This window comes from Haliaeetus albicilla, chromosome 10 (genome assembly GCF_947461875.1).
Source record: "Haliaeetus albicilla chromosome 10, bHalAlb1.1, whole genome shotgun sequence".
In the NCBI taxonomy this organism is placed as follows: Eukaryota; Metazoa; Chordata; class Aves; order Accipitriformes; family Accipitridae; genus Haliaeetus; species Haliaeetus albicilla.
In genome coordinates, this window is record NC_091492.1 from 31197041 (window position 1) to 31217984 (window position 20944).

Here is a 20944-nt window from a genome sequence, read left to right on the forward strand (position 1 = left end):
TGGTTTCCCCTTGTTAACTCTTTCCTATAATTTTCCGCTTTCTCTTTAATTACCTAAATGACAGCCTGCTTTCCTCCATGTACTAATGGCCTCAAAATTAGTCAACCAATTCTGATCATAGCCGCTGTCCTCCAAACTCTTTCCTTCCCTGCCTGCAAGCATTACCCACAAGGGTATCTCAGCTTCTCATTTTTTTTCCCATGTTTTCCACAAGTCCTTAAAGCGCATTTGATTCCTCTACCTGCAGAGCAACTTTACAGGCTCCATGCTCAAAATCCACAGCTGGGGCTATGACAAAAATCCCCCCCCCCCCCCAACAACCACCGATGGCAATATGACAATGCTCACCCTGAAGCTGTCCAGCAACTAAACTGTATGTCAAGCCCTAGAGAAATTGGTGCAACTTCCTAGCGTGAGCTGCACTTGCCACTTTAAATGGGTTCAGCGCCGGCGGATGAACGTGCTGAACCCCTTGTGAATTTGAAGTGCTCTACTGCTGGCTTTAAAATCAATACAGAAAACTGAGGTCAAGCGAAGCAATAAGGATCTGCAGAGCCCTAGGATTTTGTGTCACGGCTGCCCTGGATTTGTGGAATGGGAAGAAGGGGAATATCGGGGTTAATTAATCGGGCACCAAATGACTTCCCAAGCAACTGCGTTATCTGCCACACTCTGAGGCTCGTATCGAAACTCAAGCCGCCTCAAACTCGGCTGCTTTATTTCTGGAAGCATTACAAATACTCCAGGGAGTGCCTTTGCTATTGTATTGTCATACTGAATTATTATTAAAGAAAACAAAGCTTCTGTTCAGCTCTGGCCTGCTTTCCGCAGGGGCGGATGTGCTGTGTGCCGCTTGATTTTTCTAAAGGCAAGACCCAGAAGCGGGTAGTAACGAAGCTCCAAGTCTCCTAAATGTGCCGTGTGTGTTATTTAGAGACGGCTGAAGAAAGGCTCTGTTGTGCTCTTGGAAAGAGGAGGTGGACTCGGAAATAGGCAAGCGCGGCAGGGCGGGAGGATCGACACCGTAGCTGTCGCCTTTCCTGCCCCGCGGCTGCTGCTGCTGCTGCTTCGTGAACCGGGGAAGAGCCCCGGGGCCTTCTGCCCCCGCGGGGGAAGCGGGCCCGGGAGGGCTCGGCCGCTCTCGGACGTTCCGTCCCGCCCCGCTCCCCGCCGCGCCGCCGCGGCTCCCACCTGCCCGCCGCTGGGCGTGAGGCGGGCGGGGCCGCGCGGGGGCCGGGCGCGGCCGCCAGGGGCGCCCTGGTGCGCGGGCGCGGGCGCGGCGCGGCGCAGTGCGCGGCCGGGAGGAGCCGGCGGGAGGCGCCGGTCGGTGCCTGCCCGGTGCGCGGAGCCCGGTGCGCGGCCCGCCATGAACAGCATCAAGAGCGTGCCGGCGCGGGTGCTGAGCCGCCGCGGCGGGCACAGCCTGGAGGCGGAGCGGGAGCAGTTCGACAAGAGCCAGGCAAGGGCGGGGGAAGGAAGGCGGCGGGGGGGTGGAGGTGCTCCGGGACCGGCTCCTGCGCGCTGCGGGACCGGCCCGCTCCGCTGGGCAGCGCCTCGGGGCACGCTGCTACGCGGGGGTTTCGCGGGGGATGGAGATGGGGACTGGGGGGAGAGGGGGGGTGTCCTCGCCGGGCTCCGGGACCCCCCCCCCCCCCACCGGTGGGGCGGCGCGGTGCCGCCGCCGTCTGTCCGCCCGCCCGCCTGCCTTCCCGTCCGTTTGTCCTCGCTGCCGGCGCGGCGCACGCTCACCCGCCCCCGCCTGCCCCATCGCTTCCTCCCGGGACGGTCCCGCGTGGGTACCGGCCCGGCCCCGCCGCCCCCGCTCCGGGCACCGGGGCCGGGTCCCCGCTGTGCGCCGGCAGGCACCACGAGCCCCGGGCAGGCAGTTTCCCCCCACCCCCAACCCCCGGGCCTTATCGGCAGGTAAACACGGCCGAGAGCAAACAGGGAAAGTTTTATAGCCCTGGCCGTGCCGGCGGGAGCGCGGCCGAGCCCGGGGGCGGCCGCTGGCAAGAGCCCGGGGCCGTCCCCCCCCCCCCCCCTCGGTGCCCACCGCACTGGTAACGGGCATCCCGGTGATGCCCCCCGGTGCCGGCCCCGTGGCGGCACGGGCTGCCCCAACGAAACCGGGAGGTGTTTTGCAGCGGGGATGGGTGACTCCCCACGGTTCCGGGTCACATGCGGGGTCTTCCCGCGGGGGTCGGGGTACCCAGGCCTGGAGAGAGTGGCGGAGAGAAAAGAAAGCCCAAACGTGTTTGTGCCCTGCAGTGTCCGGCTCGGACAGGGGTGTCGGTAGCCCTTTCGGTGGCCTCTGCCAGGTGGACGATGCTCGGGCACCCATGGGGCTGGCATACGGCTTATGGGAAGTTAATGACTCCAACAGCACGGGCAGGGACGGGCTCACCGGCTGCCCCAGCAAAAATAATAGCGACCTCCCAGCACGCATCGTCTGACCCTTCTGATTTTTCAGGCTGCAGATTCATCGCAGATATTTTTCCCCTTTGCCCCATTGCATTGCTCATCCTTCCCCAGCCCCTGGGGGCTGGTTTGGCCCCGGAGAGTGCCGAAGTGAAGGCAAGTGGCGATTTCAGGCCTCACGGGGGGTCACGGTGCCGCTCGGCCATGCTAGGTAGGAAGCGGAGCTTGTTGGGTTTGGGGAGCAACACGAGAAAACCGGCAATTCCAGTTCCTTCTGGACATGTCTCCTTCAATCGTCCCGCTGGGCACCGCTGATAAATAATCATGTCGGCAGCACTGCCTTGTGTGCCAAAGGGCAGCCTGCACCGGCCAGGCAGGAGCGTGTCCCTCCTACCTCCTGCCCTTCCACCGTCTTTTGGGCTTTTCGGTGGAATTTGTGCCCCGCGCAGGTGCAACTTTGCTCACAGTCGCAGAGGTGCCTTGGGCAGTGCCGTGTACGGGGCGAGTGGGTGGTCACTCTCTGTTAGAGCTAAACCCCAGGCTCGCTGGCTGATGGTCACGTTCACCACCTGGAACTGACCTTTTTTTCAGTAACTGCTGAAAAACTGTCCTAAAGGAGCTTTATCCTAACGTGGTTTCCTGTAGCAGTGCTTTAGGTGAGAGCAAAAATGTTCCGGTGTCAGTACGTGGGTATTGATCTGCCTTTTACGTCTATTTATAGCAGCAATGCTGCCGGTTGCCTTTGTATTGCGGGGACACCGGTGGCATGTCTCCTCTGCGCACCTTCGCCAGCCAAGGATTTCACACCACCCTGAAAAATAATGCTGCCGAAACCGAGCGCCCCATCTCCTTTGCCCCGGTGAAGGCTGGGATGATGGGTATGGATGGGGGTTGCTGGCCCTGGTGTGATCCTGGGTGCTCACAGGTGATGTGAAGGTCACCTGCTTTCCCTGAAAATGCTTTTTGAGGTCTCGTGTTGGGGTGATGCAGACAGCCCCCTCAGAGTGGCCACGTGTGGGAGGTGGGAAGCCGCTTTCCTGCAGCGGGCGCTCGCTTTGCAGCCTGGCAGGAGGCAAAACTTGCCCTTTTCTGTGGCTGATTTTTGCTTTCCTTGAACAGGAAGGTTAAAAATCCAACAAGCTCTGGAGCCGCCGGGAATACAGCATGCGAGTACCGAGTGGTGCTTTTTTGGTGTAATTTGGGAAGGAGAAGCATTAGGAAGGGAACTCCGGAGCAGCCGTTTGCAGTTCAGCTGATCTGGCAACCCTCGCGCTGCCTAGCCGGCGAGGTTTCCAGCTCGACGTCCTGCTGCCAAAAAATCACTCCCCGCCGCGGCGTCACACCGGGACCCGGCATCCACCTGCCGGGTGGGGATTGCAGCCCTATGGGATGCTGGGGCTTTGGGGAGCCGTGGGCGGAGAGGATCACGCCGTAATTAAAAGCAGCCTGGAAAGAAAGGGTGGATGTAAACTGTGCTCCTTCATTTGGGTGCTTTGATCCCAGCTTTAGTCACCGTCTTGGTACGTGAGGGCTGTGAGTAAGGCGTGAGGGCTGCACACGTGTGGGCTCCCACAGCCCGCGGCTGGGCAGGTTTTGGGGTCGGACCCCCCTGCCGGCAGGGCTGGGGCTGCACCGCTCCCCGGCGGCCATGGGAAACCATCCGCAGGTGGCATGAAGGTTTCGGCCAGGCTGGTTGTGCACCTGCAGTGACAACCGGGACCTGCCCATCTCCGGATGTGCCAATGATGTCCCAAAGCAGCTGGGTCGAGGGTGAATCTCCCTGTTTCAGAGCTGTCCTCCACAGCCCGGCTTTGCCAGCCAGCCGGCAGGGACGTCCTGAAGGCACGCGTGTCGAGGCTGCAGCATCGCCCTGTGCCCATCCCTGGTCCCACCATCCCCTTTTTTTGGAACTCCTGGCCAGACTGGGGTTTGGAGCCAGTGAAAACACACCTGAGCTGGCAGCCCCAAGGGCTTGGCATTGGTTTGGTGCCACCATGGTTTATTTGGGACCACGCTGGACGCGGTGTCTCTGTCGTGGCAGTGCTGTGGGTGGGCTGGGGGCTGCCCCTGCATGGGTCTGCTCCTCTGTGCTGGACGTAAAATGGCTCAGTTGAAACCACTGTGCTGAATCACTAAGGATGAAACCAGCCTCCCCAGCAAGCTCCCGGGCTGAATTTTGGCTGGTCGGGCTGGAAATGAGATTATGGGCAATAAACACAATAAAACCACCGGCACCAATGGGAATGACAGCCGTGTTTTGGGACAGGCCAGCTGGGTCCCAGCCCTATCCCCGTCCTGCCGGGCAGCACTTGGTGGCTGAGCTCCTGACGTGGGACGACATTTCCTTTCCCGGGGGTCTGCCCTCGTCTCGCACATTGGCCGCCTCCGGCTGCGCCTCCTCCCAGCCCTGCAGGGGTCAAGGCTGAGCCTGGCTCCTGATGATGGGTTGGGACGAGCGTGATGGGTTGGGACGAGTGCGTTGTGCTGCTCCTGCACACGGCGGGTGGTAAAAATCCAGGTTTGGGAGATGTCTGCCCCACTCCCCCTGCCATGCAAAGCACCTCAGCAAGATGCAATAAACCCCCTTTAGCAGCTCTTTGCCGAAGATGTGTTTCTAAGCCCTGCCTTGCAAAACTGTCGGCTTGTCGCGCTCTGGTGCGTGATAAACCTTGCTTTCTGTCAATAAACCATCATTTTGGTGTCGTACCAGCAGGTGCCGGCAGCCCTGAGGGCCCATGGCCCATCTCCTCTCTGGCCAAGCTGCGGTTGAGAGTGGTCTCTCCGCCAGCTCCAGGCTTTTGGGTGGCTGCGGAGGTGCTGGGTGCTTTGGGAGAGGTGGTTGCGCTTCAAGTGCCTGTTCCTGAGCACTCCAGGCTCGTTAACCTTCGGGGATAAGAGGATTACAGGAAGTCGCCAGCTTAACTCCACTGCTGCTTTATGGCCCCGCACGGCGGGGTAACACCGGGGCTTCCCCGGTGTGGGAAATGCAAAATAAGCCCCTCTTCCCAGCAGCTGGGCTCAGCGTTTCAGAACAGGCTCACTTTTTGGAATGCACTCACGGTGGTTTTGCCGCTGTCATGCCCGGTTCGTGGGCTCATTTGAGGCAGATTTGGTACATCGACATCTTTGGCATCGCCCCTTTGGCACGGCGTCGGGTTCCTCCTGCATAAGTCAGGAGCACCTGATAACTTGGCATCAGGTTCCTCCTCCCACAGAAAGGCGCCTCGATTCGGAGGCGTCCCCTGGACAAGCAGCCGTGTCAAAGCAGGTGCTTTCCCTGGGAGGGGAGATAAGATTTTTTTTTATAAGGTTTTACGGCTTGTGGGGCTGCAGGGAGGGACCGGGTTTCTCTTCCGGCATGAGCACCAGTGGCAGGGCCGCTTCCTGCCTTCCCAGCTGGGACCTTTTTCCTCTACTGGTGACTGAGGGCTCACAGAGATGGGCACAGCCCGAGCGCTTGTGGGAGGGTGAAGCAGCTCGGTTGAGTCTGCAGGGACCTGGGGAGGAGGAGGAAGAGCCTCATCGATCACAAGAACTCGGTTTTGCAGCCCGTCATCACGTGGGACATGCAACCGACCCCTGTCTGGGGTCATCTTTTGGAATAAACTCATAATTTAAAGCGTGCTTGATCAAACACATTAAAATATAGATAACCCTCCTCTGATAATCCCATTGCTCTCGATTTTTGCTCCATTGAAACGGGCATCGCGGCTGCCGCTCCGTCCTGACTCAGGGGCTGCATTTTCCCCACGCGCTGTTTGCACACAGCAATGCTGTCAAAAAAAAAACCAACAAAACAACCCACCACCCCCCAGTTCAAAGGCTCCTTGTCATTAGTCAAACAACCCTGGAATTTGGCATCTCACTGTTGTGCTTTAACGCTCACCGGGCACGGCGCTGAGTTCCAGCATTTGTTTCCCGGGACGGTGACAGCAGGGAGCATCGGCAGCTGAGCACCGGCAGTGCCCAGCTCCGACAGATTGTGCTGGGGATGGGGGGTTTTAACTGGCTGCTTTGATCATGGATAAAAGCACCTGTTTTTCTATGTCACAAATGACTTTGAGGTGACAAATGTGTTATAAAATTCAAGGTATTCCCCAAAAGCACTGGGTGGCTGGGCTGTTCCCAGCTGGCAGCGCACCCAGCTCTTTGTTTTGGTGGGTGGGTTGGGGACTGTGAGGGTTGTGCCACTACTGACAGCCGTTCTCTCCTCCTCTTGCAGGCCGTCAGCATCAGCAAAGCCATAAATACACAAGAAGCACCAGTGAAGGAGAAACATGCCCGCCGTATCCTTTCCCTCGGCTCACCTGGATGGCATGGAGGAGATCCAGTGCCGAGGCAGGAGGGGTTTCACCCCACGGGGCTGGAGCAGTGGGAGGTTTGGGAGACAGGAGACCCACACAGACCTTGGTTGGGGAATGGTATCGTGTAGGTCTGTCCATCAGTGAAAATGCAAAGAAGAGCAGTGCAATCAAATTGCATTTCTTTGGCGATAAAACGCAAAGGGCCCCAGCGCACCCTGCAGCAGGGGAAGGTGCACCAGAAAAAAATAAATGGGGGTTTTATCTGCAAGTGCAGCATTGTGCTGGTGATCTCTGTGCCTGCAGTACACTCGGTGCATGTCTCCTTTTTCATGAAAGTTGAACAGGAATAGTGCCCAGCCCAGCGTGTCCCCTGCTCCTCTGTGTGTCTGATTGGCCTTGACCACAGGGAAGGGATCATCCTGGGGACGCACCATGAGAAGGGAGCATTCACCTTCTGGTCCTACGCCATTGGGCTGCCCCTGCCCAGCAGTGCCATCCTCAGCTGGAAGTTCTGCCATGTCCTGCACAAGGTCCTGCGTGACGGCCACCCCAACGTGAGTGTCCCCTCTGAAACGTCCCTCCTGTGTTGCCGACGGGGAGGAAATTTTTGGCTCTTGCTGACATCCCTCTGCAGAGATGGTGGGTTTCCTTCCCTGCACCGGCCACCTTCCCCAGGCCATGGGGCTGTGAAGCACTCTGTTATCTCACATCTTTGAAACCTCCCCATGCAAAGCCCTGGACCTCTGGTTGCCATTGAAGGGCTTGGAAAACTTCTCCCAAAGCTGGAGCGGCATAAGGGGCTGGATCCATCCTCTTCCCCAGCTTCAGGACAGGCAGGTGGGCGCTAGTCCAGATCTGTGCCAGCCCCCCCATGCCACATCCCTTCCATTTTTGTCCCCAGGTCCTCCAGGACTGCCAGAGGTACCGCAGCAACATCCGAGAGACAGGGGACCTGTGGGTGAGTGGGGCGAGGCAGAGATTTGTGCCTTCCAGGGGATTTGGTGGTGGGTGCTGAAAAACATCATGGGCACGGGGAGGGCAAAGCACCACCTGAAATAACCTGTCATCTCTGACCCTGCTGGGTGATGCTTTTGCACATGGTGAAGGGCAAGAGGGTGAAAGCTGTAAGGCTGGTGCAGATTGACCGGTACACGCAGGCTCTGCTGGATCTGGTCACATCGCTCTGGATTCTCCATGTTTCCCCTTGTGTCTCCGGCAGGGTCATTTGCACGACAGGTACGGGCAGCTGGTGAGCATCTACACACGGCTCCTCCTCACCAAGATCTCCTTCCACACCAAGGTGAGACCCTCTGCTGCCTCTCCACCCTGTCATGCCAGCAGGGATGGGACTTTGCCGGGGCATGTGTCGCACCAGCAAAAATATTAACAGCAGCTGCTGTTTGTTTTTGGGTTTTTTTTCCCCTTTTACAAAGCATCCCGAGTTCCCTCCGGCCCTTGAAGTGTCAGATGAGGTGCTGGAAAAGACTGCGGGGACAGATGTGAACAACATGTGAGTGTCCTGGCAGGAGTAAAGCACGCGGTGCATGGTTGCTGGCTCCGTGCCTCCCAGCTGGCAGCGTCCTGCTATCGAAATGGCTCCTGTTCAGGGCAGCCATCAGTGTTTTATAAATCGGTTGGATGGTGCCTGATTCCTCCTGCACCCCCAGAGTGGTGAGGAGCGTAAATGCAGGGAGGAAAACCACCAAATTCTTGTCAATCTGAGCCCTTGCCGGCACAGGGACCTGCAGCGAACGTGAGCAGCCAGAGCAAAGGTGTGTCTGCCACCAGGTGATGGGGTTTTGTTTTTTTTGGCAGCTTCCAGCTGACGGTGGAGCTGTTTGACTACCTGGACTGCGAGCTGAAGCTGTCGGAGTCAGGTGAGGAGGCGGCAGGTCCCTCCCACTTGCCCTGAGGCTCTTGAGCAATAGTTTCGCTCTTTGGTCGGGAATGGAGTTCCAGCTCGGGAGGCTGAGGTTGGAGACTCACGTTCCTCCTCCTCCGATGAGATTTCTGAGGGCATTTCTCAGCCGGATTCCCCTGTTGATGCTCTGTAGAGGTGGTTGTAGGAAAATATTTAAGGAACGTGGCTGGTTTTAGCCCACCTGAGCAATGCAGACTGTTGTTTCAGAGCAGTGCTGCTCTGAAATATTTTTTTTTTATTCTTTTTTTGGTACAACCATGTTAATCATATGTGTTACCCAAATCCTTTCTATCCTCCCAAAGCAAAGGATGGGGCTGTACCTCTTTCTAAATACTCATTTCCCCTTGTTGAAATACCTCTGTGGAGGGCTGGAGGCCCCTGCCCATGTTTGCTTCTCTCGCTTCCTTCTCCAGGAGTTTTTAGATGGCTTAAAAATGCGGTGGTTTCTTCCTCCGTCGCGAGTCAGGAACACGGAGCTGCCCTGGAAAACAAGGCACAGTGGGAGAGACTGTGCCCCTGGCTCTCATCAGCCTCCCGCTTCTCCTCCTGACCCAGTTATACAGAGAATTTATATTCATAAATACTTTAAAGCTGAGCAGGGAAGAAGCCAGAGTGGATATGCTGGCTGGATTTCTGCCAAGGGAAGGGATCTGTTTCCAAGCCAGGGCAGGCGAGGCTGCGGTGCCAGTGGGCCCGTCCCCTGCCCTGGGATCCTCTCCCAGCTCCCTGCACAATTAAATGAAGCAGAGCAAAACCCCTGGCCTTCTCTGGCCACGTCATGCAGCGGCAGCTCCTGAGGGCAGCCGTCCTGCCTTTGCATCAGCCTGGGGTTAAATCCCTCCTTTTTGGGGTCGGGGTACCTGGGGCAGAGCTGAGCACCACTTCCCTTTGCCACTGCGGTCCCTTTGGATGTTTTTCTTGCTCGGAGGGGGGTTGTTCCCAGCTCAGCGGGACAGGACGGGCAGCAACCCTGGCGTTTACCTCATGTCCCAGCAAAGCCACATCCGTCGTGGTTAATGATCAAGCCGAGTGGCCCGGAGCAGGACGGCTCTGCAAACAAGGTGCTGGCACCTCACTGCACTCAACCCTTCAGTTTTCAGGCAGCTCAACACCTCGATGGCAGTCTCGCAGATGTCGGCAGTGCAGTGCCGCCTGGCCCCCCTCATCCAGGTCATCCAGGACTGCAGCCACCTCTACCACTATGCTGTCAAGTTAATGTTCAAGCTGCATTCCTGTGAGTCCCTGGGGATGTGCCCCATGCCGGTCTTTTCCCGGGTCAGGCTTCTGGCTGGATTCTCGGGGATCAGGCTTGCGTGAGTGGATGCATCCATTGCCATGTCCCTGTATCCCAGCCGGGCTCTAAGGACCCACTCCATCCCACGTAGACATCCCAGACGAAAGAATTAGAAGGACTTGTCCTTGATGAATTCAAACTGATATGCCTTGGCCTGCTAGCCCCCTGCACGGGATTGCTGGGCAGTGTTGTGCCAGGGGCCTTGTGTGGGTATTTTGGGGTTCTCATGCTCACTTCTCCCTGTGTCACATCCCTGGTACCTACACTGGGGATGGGGGCACGGCACTCCTGTCCTGACCGCTCCCATCCCACTCCCACCTGGCTTTTACCCTGCTGACTTTTGCGGCTGGAGGGATCTGGGCGCATGAATAAATCTGCAGCCCCAGATCAGCCATGGCTGTCCCCCGCCTCCATTACCGCAGGTCTGCCAGCTGACACGCTGCAGGGCCACCGAGACCGTTTCCATGAGCAGTTTCGCAGGTAACCTGGGGCCGAGGTGGGGTGGCAGGGTCCCCTCCCTCCTGCCAAGCCCCTCCACTGCCTCCCCTGCAAGTGGTTTTTCTTTCCCTCTTCTCCAGCCTCAAAAACTTCTTCAAGAAAGCATCCGACATGTTGTATTTCAAGCGGCTCATCCAGATCCCCCGGCTGCCAGAGGTATGGTGGGATTTTGGTCATACATGATGCTTTAGAGAGCCTGTGAGTTCAGGGTGGATGAGAGTGTCCCCACAGATGGGTTCGGGGGCTGGGGACACTGTGGAGGGACCCACCGACCCATTTCAGCAGCATGGGGATAGCTGCCTCCCTCCCCATGGCAGTCTGCCTGCAGTGGTCCCCAAAACCCCAGGCGATGCCACCATGACTTCTTGTCCCCACAGAGCCCCCCAAACTTCTTGCGGGCATCTGCGCTGGCCGAGCATGTGAAGCCAGTGGTTGTCATCCCTGAGGAAGCCCCTGAGGACGAAGAGCCAGAGAACCTCATTGAAATCAGTACGGCTTCCACCACGGAGCCACAGGTAGGGGCACGGGGATGGGATTGGGACCCTGGGATGGTGGGGGACAGGCACCCACAGCCTGGCTCAGCCCCGCACCCTCTGTCTTCCCCAGGTGACCTCAGATATATTTGAGCAAACCTTCGGGCCACCCAACGGCATTCGGGACGACAGGTATGGGGGTCTAGCAGTGGCAGAGGTGGGGTGGCCGCTGCCACATGAGACCAGCTTGCCTTTTTCCACAGGGATGCGCAGATCGAGAGCCTGAAGAAGGAGGTGGACATGCTCCGTGCAGAGATGGAGAAGATTAAACTGGAGGTAAAGCCTGGCCGGGGAGCAGCCAGTGTGGGAGAGCAGGGTGGTTTTTGGTGCTGTAGCATGGAAACCCTGATGGGATGCAGTAGGAGCAGGGTCCTGGCACCCAGCACTGTGTTTTGGGGCCTCTGCCAGTGCCAGGACCTGACTCCTGATGGAGATGGGCTGGAGGCATGTGTGACCTGTCCCTTGCTGTCCAGACCAGCTGTTAGCAGCAGGGACAGAGCAGCTGCGGGGACTGAGGGGAGAGCTTTCCTATGCATTTCACAGCTGTTTTGCCCAAATCACAGCCGGGCACCTGGATAGGGATGGTGGGGAGGGCAGAGTCATTGCTGGCATCGGTGCCCAAGTGCCTGATGGTGTCCCGCAGGCGCAGCGGTACATCACGCAGCTCAAGGCGCAGGTGAACAGCCTGGAGGGTGAAGTGGAGGAGCAGCGCAAGCAGAAGCAGAAGGCGCTGGTGGACAACGAGCAGCTGCGGGATGAGCTGGAGAGGCTGCAGAGGGCAAAGCAGGACAGCGACAGGTCCCAGCGGCTCTGCGCCGAAGCGGAAAGTAGGTGCCCTACAGTGTGCGTTGGCTGCGGGGTACCTGTGCCACGACTGCTGATGCTTTCTCACCCTGTTCAGAGAAAGCCAACGCCACCGAGATCCGCTACACGAAGCTGAAGGAGAAGCACAGTGAGCTCATCAACACGCACGCCGAGCTCCTGAGGAAGGTAACGCTGCTGCCTGTGCCAGGCAGGGACCAACCGCTGCCTTTGTTCCTCAGCCACCGCTGGTGTGGCTCGTGCATGCCCAGCCCCACCTCGTATTGGTCCCATCGTCCTGCACCCAGGGATCTCTGAGCACTGGATCAGGGGCACTCCTTGAATTCATGTCCACGGATGGTCAGTGTTTTGGATGTTGTGAAAAAGGCATCTCCAAGCTACTCTCCCAGCCAGAATTTGGGCAGAACGAGCATGGCGGTGGCGAGGGTCCCTCCTCGGAGTGCCCAGTAATCCTCGTGTCCCCATGCAGAACGCCGACACTGCCAAGCAGCTCACAGTCACGCAGCAGAGCCAGGAGGAGGTAGCACGTGTCAAGGAGCAGCTGGCGTTTCAGGTGGAGCAGGTCAAGCGGGAGGCCGAGATGAAGGTAAGCCACCATGGTCCCAAGTCTGGCCCCACTAGCCTGGCACTGAGCCCTTCCCAGCCTGGGGAACGTGGTGGCTGTGCACAATTTGGGTGCAAGGGGTAGCGGTGGTGTTGGTGTCCATCCCTGGTCTGGGAAGGAGTTGCCCTGGCAACTCAGGAGGGTGTTATTTAATGCGTGCTTCATTCCCTCTTGCCCAAATCTGCCATTTTGTCCCCCAAGAAAATGCCATGGTGCACATTGATGGTTTGGGTGCTTTTGTTCTCCGGGGCCCAAGCTAGGGGCTGCTCCCAATATTCCTGCTCTGGGGAAAGGAGCCCTTTCAGGAGACTCCCGCCCAGAGACCCTGAAAACGCCTTCTACAAAACACGGCCGGGGTCATTCCCATCATCCTGGCTGTGTGCCGGTGCCAAGCGGGGCCAGAACATGTTTGCAGCAGCTGAGCCCCCAGCACGGGCGTGTGGTTGCAGCTGGAGGACCAGAGTGTGCAGATGGAGCAGCTGCGGCAGGAGCTGGATGCCCGGCGGGATGAGCTGGACCAGGCACAGCGCTCGCTCAGCCACGCCAAGAAGGTACAATGCCGGGGGTGCAGGATGCGCCCAAATCCCCATCACAAATCCCTGTCATGCAAGACAGCGTGCCTGCCACCACTGCCAAGCCAGCGGTGCAAACAGCAGCCCAGGGAGCATTCATTGGGCTGAATGCAGGTCCACCTCATCAGTGTCATGAGTTGGGCATGTCCTCAGCTCTCCCCTGCATAACTGCTGGGCTCGCAACCTGGTGACAAGGGGTCTCCTGGCCCCACTGGCAGGCAGGCGCGGAGCTCAGCGCCCAGGTTGAGGCCCTGCACGCCGAGAAGGAGGTGCTGAGGCGGTCGGTGAGCGAGAAGGAGTGTGAGCTGCTCTCCACGCGTGGCCTCATTGAGGAGAAGGAGCTGCAGCGGAGCCAGGAGGTGGACAAGGCTACGAAGGAGATCCGCGAGCTACAGGGCAGGCTCCTGGAGAAGGTACAGTGCTGTGTGGAGAGCCTACTGCCCCTCTACTTGCTGGGGCAAGATGTGTTTGGGGGGTGCTGAGCAGTCGGGGGGGCTCAGCCGAGCCATCACTGATGTAGCTGGTGGGATATGACTTGCAGCAGCAATAATGGGATGCTCGGGTCTAATCCTGCAAAGGGACTCTCGAGGGATATGCTGGTGATGGGGGGGGGTCTTGTGTCCCAGTTGTGCCGCTCATCTGTTTGTCCCACCCCACAGAGCAACCAGGAGCAGAGCCTGCAGCAGAAGCTGCTGGATGAGCAGTTTGGCATCCTGCAGGAGACGGTGCGGGAGGCGGAGGACATCCTCCGTGACGCGGTGGCCAAGCTGGACGACCCATTGCATGTCCGCTGCACCAGCTCCCCAGGTACATCCCGCCCGACCACAGGGGCTGCAGCCCGCAGTCCCTTCTCCCTCCAAGACAGATGACATTGCATTTCAGCTTCCCCCAGGCATTTTTTCCTACCAAACATCACACCCAAGGAGGTTAGGGTCAGACTTCCCAGGAGTGAATTTTTAGCTCTGCTCTCAGCACTATTTTGCTCAGATTTCAGTGCTGTTGCCTGGCCAGAGCTGCGAGGACCTGAGCTGTCTTGGCTTCCGCTCAGTGGTACCTCCTGGAGTCAGCGCTCGTGCTCGTTCAGACACTCGGCAGCCTGACCATGCTAATGAAGCTATATTTGTTGCAGATTACCTGCTCAGCCGGGCGCAGGCAGCGCTGGAGTCCACAGACGCCCTGGAGAAGGGGCACGCGCAGTACGTGGCCTCCATGGCAGGTACCTGGGGCTGGGGACCGGTGGCATTGCTTGCACCTTGCTTTTATTTTTATACATCCAGCAGCCCCCGGCTGCTTGGGGGCTGTTGGCAAGCGTGCAATGCCCTGGTGATGGGAGGACATGGGGGATGGAGTTGGAGGGTCCCCATGCCCTCATTCAAGGAGCAACCTGCAAGCTGGAGGGGTCAATACTGACCTCTCCAAGTCCTTGTACTGATCCTTGGGTGCCTTCGAGGGTGGGTTACAGCCCCCAGGGCACAGCCAGTAGTGCCTCGGGCTGGCAGTGCCTAACCGTGTCCTCTCGCCAGCAGACGCCGCAGGGCTAGTGGGGGCTCTGGCCCTCTTCGCACACCTGATGGCCGACACCATTGTGAACGGCAGCGCCACGTCCCACCTGGCTCCCACCGACCATGCTGACCGTGAGTGCCGTGCATGGACGCAGCAGGTGTTGGGAGGGGGGTTTATGCTCTTGGGGCTTCTTTTTGGGGTGGCTGTGCCAAAGCCTCCTCCGCCAGGGGCTGGATATCAGGCAGATCTATACAGGGGCTAGCATGGTCCCCCCAGCTCCCCATGCTCCCCTTCCTGACATTCCCTCCTCTCCAGTGCCCCTTCCTGGGCCAGGAACATCGCTTTGCTCCTGGAATCTGATTTATGCTCTTTAAGAAATTTGCTGGATGCCACAGATGCTCAGCACCATCTCCGCGGCCGAGGGGAGGAGAGAGAGAGGAGGGTGGCAGGGCTGGGATGAAGGGGGACCCCTTGCCCAGTGAGGGGCCCAGTGCCAACCCATCCTCACCCCAGGGCTGATGGAGACATGCCGGCACTGTGGGCAGCGGAGCCTGGACTACCTGGGTGAGCTGAAGGACAAGCAGAAGCTGGGGCATGCCAAGCTGGGGGACGTGCGGCAGGCACTGCAGGGGGTCCTGCAACTGGCCCAGGTAGGAGATGGAGCCCAGTGCACCCACCTTCCCACCCGCATCTGGAAGGGTGGGTTATTTACCAGTATTGCTATTTCGTAAGCGAAAAATCAAAGCAGGCAGTTAATGTAGAAGGACATTGCCTCCATTTGTCAAGGCGGGATGTTTGCTCACAGACTTCTGGCTGCACCTTGATGGACAGCTTTTTAAAAAAATAAAACCAAAAATCAAACCATGGCTTTCCCCATTGTCCAGAACTGAAATTGGAGATACTGTGTTGGAGTGAGCACTTTGGGGTGGTTTGTCCCCCATACCCACAGGTTCTGGTGCTTTCCTTGAGCCATCTGAGCTTCACGTGCCAAAGACCCTTCCTGGTGCTGCATGGAGACAGTCACCCTCAGATCAGCTGAAATCTTTCAGCCCAGTAACCCCTGCAGAATAAAACTTCCCAACTTTCAGATATTTCTTCTCATGAAGCCCCCATTAGTCTTTTCCATTAAACTGCTGTTAATTCAAAGGCTGTCAGCTCTCCAGAGCCCTCTGGAGCCCTGCCCTGCTGAAACTGCTCCTGTGATCAAGTTTTGTCACCTTGATTTGAGACATTTCTTACCTCTGAGGTCCCTGTACCATGTTTGCTGCAACTTGGTGGTACATGGGCCTTCACCCTTGTGGTCTGCAGAATACTGCTCCTGCAGCTTTATTTGTTTAGGGGGAAAAAAGGAGTTGGATACCTTGGTTTGGTGTTATTCCTTACAAATATTCCCTTCTCTCCCTCTGCCTAAAACCTCCTGGCGGTTGTTGCCTCCTCTGGCAGGAGCTGAGGCCCAAGAGCTTAGACATCAAGCAGGAAGAGCTGGGGGACATGGTTGAGAAGGAGATGGCCTCCACCTCAGAGGCGATTGAGGATGCCGTCAGGCGCATAGAGGTGAGACGAAGCTGCAGGATGGGCCATTTTGGTGCCTTGGGGCAGCAAAGCATCCATCTCTCCTCCACCCTGCTCGCCCTCGCAGCAACATGGCATCCAATCCTTCCTCTTGTGTTTCCCAACAGGAGATGATGAGCCAAGCCAGAAACAAGAGCTCTGGTGTTAAGCTTGAAGTGAACGAGCGGTAAGTTTTGAGGGGCGGCATGTGACAGCCGCAGGCAGGTTTCTGTCCCGTGCCCATAACCTGCCGGGCTGTGTTCTGCTCCAAAGCCCCGCATGCAACCCAGTCCTGCATCATCGTGATGCTGACCATGAAATTCTCATTAAAAGGGTGGACCTTTCTCTTGCATGGCTAAGCCAATTGTTCACAGCTGCTTTGTGGGCTGCTTAGAAGTAACCTGCAGGCTGGCTGGTCTCCAAAAAAGACCCATTTTCTAACTGAGGCCAAAGCCTGCTTCCCTGGATGCGGCATCAGAGGATGCTGAACACTTTATCTCTTGTTCCCCTACAGGATTCTGAACTCCTGCACGGACCTAATGAAGGTCAGTACTGCAGAAACCTATCATCTGGGGTGTCAAAGGCTGCGCAAAACTGTAACTTCCCACCATTGGCAGCATTAATCCTTCTCTATAAAATCCCCATCAAACACCAAAACCTGTTTTTCTTCATTGCAGGCTATTAGACTTCTTGTAATGACATCTACAAACTTACAGAAGGAGATAGTAGAAAGTGGCCGGGTAAGTCTTCCGCTACATTCATCTCTGCACCAACATGATATACAGGAGAATTTCCCACAATTTGCAGAAACACCTGCTGAATTTTGTGCTTTCCCATGTTAGCAATACTCTGGCAGTCTCGCTTGCTGGAGATGGGCTGCCCAGCCCTGTGCTCTTTGCACACATCGCTGTCACCAAAGCCTTGTCCATCTAAAGATGATGGCCCAAACTTGTGTGTTTTAAACCCAGCCCAAATTCACTGGCTGGGGTCTCCAAAGCTAGTTTTCTTGATACGTATTTAAGCAGGCCAGTAAGAGCGGCCTGAAGGGCACAGAAATGCTGCCAATCCCTTGCATTATGACTTATATATGAATTTATATTTTTTTATATTTTATATGGATATTTTTTGTGGCTTTATATATTGTATATTAGAAACAAGTTAATACAGGCCATAATATTCTCATAACAACAGGGGGCAGCAACAACTCAGGAGTTTTATGCCAAGAACTCACGCTGGACCGAAGGTCTGATCTCTGCCTCCAAGGCGGTGGGCTGGGGAGCCACGCAGCTTGTGTAGGTACCCCTGCGACCTCTCCCACGGCTACTGCAGGAGGCTTCTCTCCAAGCATGGCTCTGCATGCTTGCACCCGGGGCTGGCCCATGCTTTTCCATCAGCTGATACCTTAAACTGTCCCGCTGCTGAGTCTGCATGGAGCATTATTGCTAGTACCTTAAAGAGCATCATAGACTGGGTTGGACCACTGGCTACGAAATCACAGTCATTGAAATAGGGACTGCCAGTTCCTCCTTGTTTGCAAAGTGTGAAAGTTGCTACAATCAAATACTCCATGTCCTGGTTCCCGTTCGGATGGTCACAGATGGGATGGTTGGGATCAGGGCAGGGAATCCCCATGCCCGCGCAGGAAATGTGGGCGTCTTTTTGGACAAAGCTTTAAAAATCTCATCCACTTCATTACAGAAATACAATCCTGCTTCCATTGATATTTCACACCCATCCAAAACTTCTGGATCTGGGCTTTGATTACCTGCTTTGTAAATGAGCTTTAAATAATTACAGGCAAAGCTGCTGGCTCAAGGTCTGATGCTGAATTCTAAGGGTATAGCAGGAGATAAATACTCTGCACTTGCTTCGTAGTGCATGGTGAGTATCTCTAACACGATCTCCCTTCTGACCTGTAACGCAGAGAGTCAGCAGACAGAGTTGTCCTGCATACGGGCAAATACGAAGAACTGATCGTCTGCTCCCATGAAATTGCCGCCAGCACGGCCCAGCTGGTGGCTGCCTCCAAGGTGAGTATCCCAGCAAGATATCTGCATACGGCTCATCAAGTTTTAAGTCATTTTGTTCCCATACTGTTGTCCCATGGATGCTTTTGGGCAGTGGTGCGTGGCTGTCCTGTCAGCCAGTCCTGCAGCTTCCTCCCAGAGCAGGGAGGAAGGGAAGCTCTTACTATTTTCAAGTCAGTCTGTGATTTTAATCCATGTGTCTTCACCTGCATTAATATTCCCACACCTAGCAGGACTTGCCTTGGAAATGAAGATGTGTAAAACCTCCTGTCTTCCTCCTGTCAAGCTGATTATGTAAAGAAAATGTTGATAACTAACGAGAAACCCCAAATAAGCAATTGCAGGAGCCAGCATTGAGAATGATGGATTTTTGGTCCTTGCCACCTTTCCTATTTGTGTGGGTGAAAGTGATGGGTAGAGGTTTCAGTGGGCAAATGGGGGTGCAGATGGGGGGGAGGAGGACCCGTACTGCTTTTTACAGCACATGGTTTTAAAATTAAGGGCATGGTTAAAAAAAAAATAGCTCTGTCTTCACTGATGCTGCTTATCCATGTGTGCTCGGCTCAGGTGGGAGCAGAGCTGGTTTGGTGTCCTGGGGCTGAAGGGCCTTGCAGCAGGGGTCATTTTGTCTGGCTGTGATGGGATCATCAAGAATAAACGTGTCCATCTGTCCATCTGTCCTTTCTGCCCCCAGGTTTTCACGCCTAAGGACCATTCTGACGTGGTGTGCTCGGTGTCTCTGCTCTAATGCAGAATATGGCTGCCTGGGGGCTCCCTCAAGCCAGCGAGCACCCGTGTGGTGGTGCCGTGGCGGGGACCCACAGCCATCCCTGTGCTCTTTGCAGGTGAAAGCCGAGAAGAGCAGCAGGAACCTGGCCCGGCTCCAGGAGTGTTCACGCAACGTCAATGAGATGGCAGCCAACGTGGTGGCTTCCACCAAGTCGGGGCAAGAGCAGATTGAGGAGAAAGGTGAGGTTTTTGCAAGGAAAGGGGAAGGGAAAAAAAAAAACCCAAGTCCCTTCCTGGCCTGATGAACACCCCGAGGTGCCCATCTGGCTTTGCTTTGGCACATGAGGGTCCTCTGCAAGGGGTGCGCTCAGCGAGGACCCCCCATGTTTCTCCACAGACACCATGGACTTTTCGGGGATGTCCCTCATCAAGCTGAAGAAGGAAGAGATGGAAACACAGGTACATCCATGAGGGTGGATTTGGTGCTGCCGTCTTCGGGCCAGACTGAGGTCCTGATCTGGACCTGCACACGGCAGGTTCCTTTCTGCCCCTCCACTCCCCAGCATGGCGCTAGGGATGGCAGGGGGGCGGGGGGGGATCATGCCCCCAGGGTGCACAGGAACCAAGCTGGCTGTTTGGGTGCAGGTGAAGGTTCTGGAGCTGGAGAAGCGTCTGGAGGGCGAGCGGGTGCGCCTGGGCGAGCTGAGGAAGCAGCACTACGGCCTGGCCGGGGCCTATGAGGCGGCGGAGGAGGGGGAGGCGAAGCCGGCGCCAGCCCCGAGGCGAGGCATCCTCAAGAAGCCCCCCTTGGCCCAGAAACCCAGCCTTGGGGAGGTAGGGTCCCCAGGGGGTAAATGTACATGGTGGGGTGCGTTCACAGCACGAGTGACTGATATTTCATTTTATTCCCCTTCTCGTTTCAGCCCGAGCGAGACGCCGGCCCGTAGCCACCTCACGGGGTGAACTTCTAGCGGGGGCTGGCTGGGTTTTCAACAGATCACGCTGCCTTCGCGCTGGTGTGCCTTCATGCGCGGGGGTCTCCTCACCACCCGGCCTGGAAAACTGGATATTTTTTTTAAAAATACTACTTTTTTGTTGTTGTTGTTTTGTTTTTCTTCACTTGATTCCTATCCATAGAGCAGGGGGGCTCCTGCCTGCTCCCAAGGTGGCATGGGATGCCATCCTCCTCCTGGCCTGCCAACTGGCTCTCCTGGTTTAATTTAATTTGGGGTTCGTTTGGGTTGAAATTTTTTTTTTAAACTTTATCAGCACTAGAAGTTTTCAGTAAATGTAGCTCTCTACTGCACTGCTCAGACCCTTTCAAATAACTGAACTGTTTTTAAAGTAGGAAACTGTTGGGCTTTTCTTGCAACCATTTTTTAAATTCCCCTTTTTCAGCTTGAGGAATAATTTGACTTTGTTTCGGCACGGGATCAGCCCTCAGCAGCGAGGGAGACGGCCTTAACCGGCGCAAGGAACAAGGCTTTTGTAAGGGGAAAAGCAGTTACTGGCACACACTGGCAATAATGATACAAACATTTTTTTTTTCTTTTCTATTTTTTATTACTACAGCAATGTCGGGATCAGTTGCGTTACGTTTTATATTTAAGATAATTAGCAGAATTAAATCTAACCGTGGCCTGCGGGAGCCAGGGGATAGAGAAGTCTGCAGCAATAAGGAATTACTGATGTGGAAAGACACAGGGGCAGCTGTATCTTCCCTTGGAGCTACTACCATGATGTAGATTATTAAAGAAGCAATATTTAAAATAGGTGTTGTGGTGCTTGGTCAGCTTGTTGGTGGGGAGGGGGCCAGTGCTAGGGCCATGGTTGAAGCAAGCCAGCCCCAAATTGCAGGGCAGAGGCTGGCAATAAAGTGCCTTGAAGATAATTAGCTAAAGCACCATGGTGGTGGCATGTGTGGGACATCGATGTGTGACATGGCCCTGTGCTGCTGACAGGTGAGTGCATGGGTGGAGGGGGTGGGAGGAGGGTGTGATATCTCTCAATATCTAGATATGTGTGTGTGTGTGTATACACACACATATGTATAGATACAGCTATTCAGAGGGGTGTGTGGATATACATATTTGTATATGTATATACAAATGTGTGTATATATATATACACACACCCCCCTATGCATATGCACAGGTTGACACACAAAT

At 56.2% G+C, this 20944-nt stretch overlaps 1 protein-coding gene across 2 annotated transcripts; it reads left to right on the forward strand.

Moving 5' to 3' along the window:
- Nucleotides 1-1283: 1283 nt before the first annotated feature.
- Nucleotides 1284-20548, forward strand: HIP1R (huntingtin interacting protein 1 related). 2 transcript variants are annotated; one of them, XM_069794778.1, is made up of 32 exons: nucleotides 1284-1459; nucleotides 6641-6704; nucleotides 7134-7276; nucleotides 7624-7680; nucleotides 7942-8022; nucleotides 8156-8232; nucleotides 8538-8599; nucleotides 9737-9877; nucleotides 10360-10417; nucleotides 10516-10591; nucleotides 10813-10950; nucleotides 11042-11100; nucleotides 11172-11244; nucleotides 11612-11795; nucleotides 11870-11958; nucleotides 12260-12376; nucleotides 12844-12945; nucleotides 13185-13379; nucleotides 13626-13773; nucleotides 14096-14182; nucleotides 14490-14600; nucleotides 14983-15119; nucleotides 15913-16023; nucleotides 16149-16207; nucleotides 16535-16565; nucleotides 16698-16760; nucleotides 17212-17312; nucleotides 17945-18050; nucleotides 18893-19016; nucleotides 19174-19235; nucleotides 19422-19610; nucleotides 19700-20548. In XM_069794778.1, exons 1-32 carry the CDS (start codon nucleotides 1367-1369, stop codon nucleotides 19721-19723), a joined length of 3162 nt encoding a protein of 1053 aa, XP_069650879.1. In that variant the 5' UTR covers nucleotides 1284-1366; the 3' UTR covers nucleotides 19724-20548. The 2 variants fall into 2 exon arrangements, with proteins under 2 accessions (XP_069650879.1, XP_069650880.1); XM_069794779.1 differs by having other exon boundaries at nucleotides 14493-14600.
- Nucleotides 20549-20944: the final 396 nt, after the last annotated feature.

Excerpts from the sequence above, each read along its gene's own strand:
- HIP1R (XM_069794778.1), top strand. The coding sequence starts at position 1,367 with ATGAACAGCATCAAGAGCGTGCCGGCGCGGGTGCTGAGCCGCCGCGGC. Across the intron at positions 9,878-10,359 it reads AATGTTCAAGCTGCATTCCT|GTCTGCCAGCTGACACGCTG; the intron begins GTGAGTCCCTGG and ends CCATTACCGCAG. Across the intron at positions 13,380-13,625 it reads AGGGCAGGCTCCTGGAGAAG|AGCAACCAGGAGCAGAGCCT; the intron begins GTACAGTGCTGT and ends CCCACCCCACAG.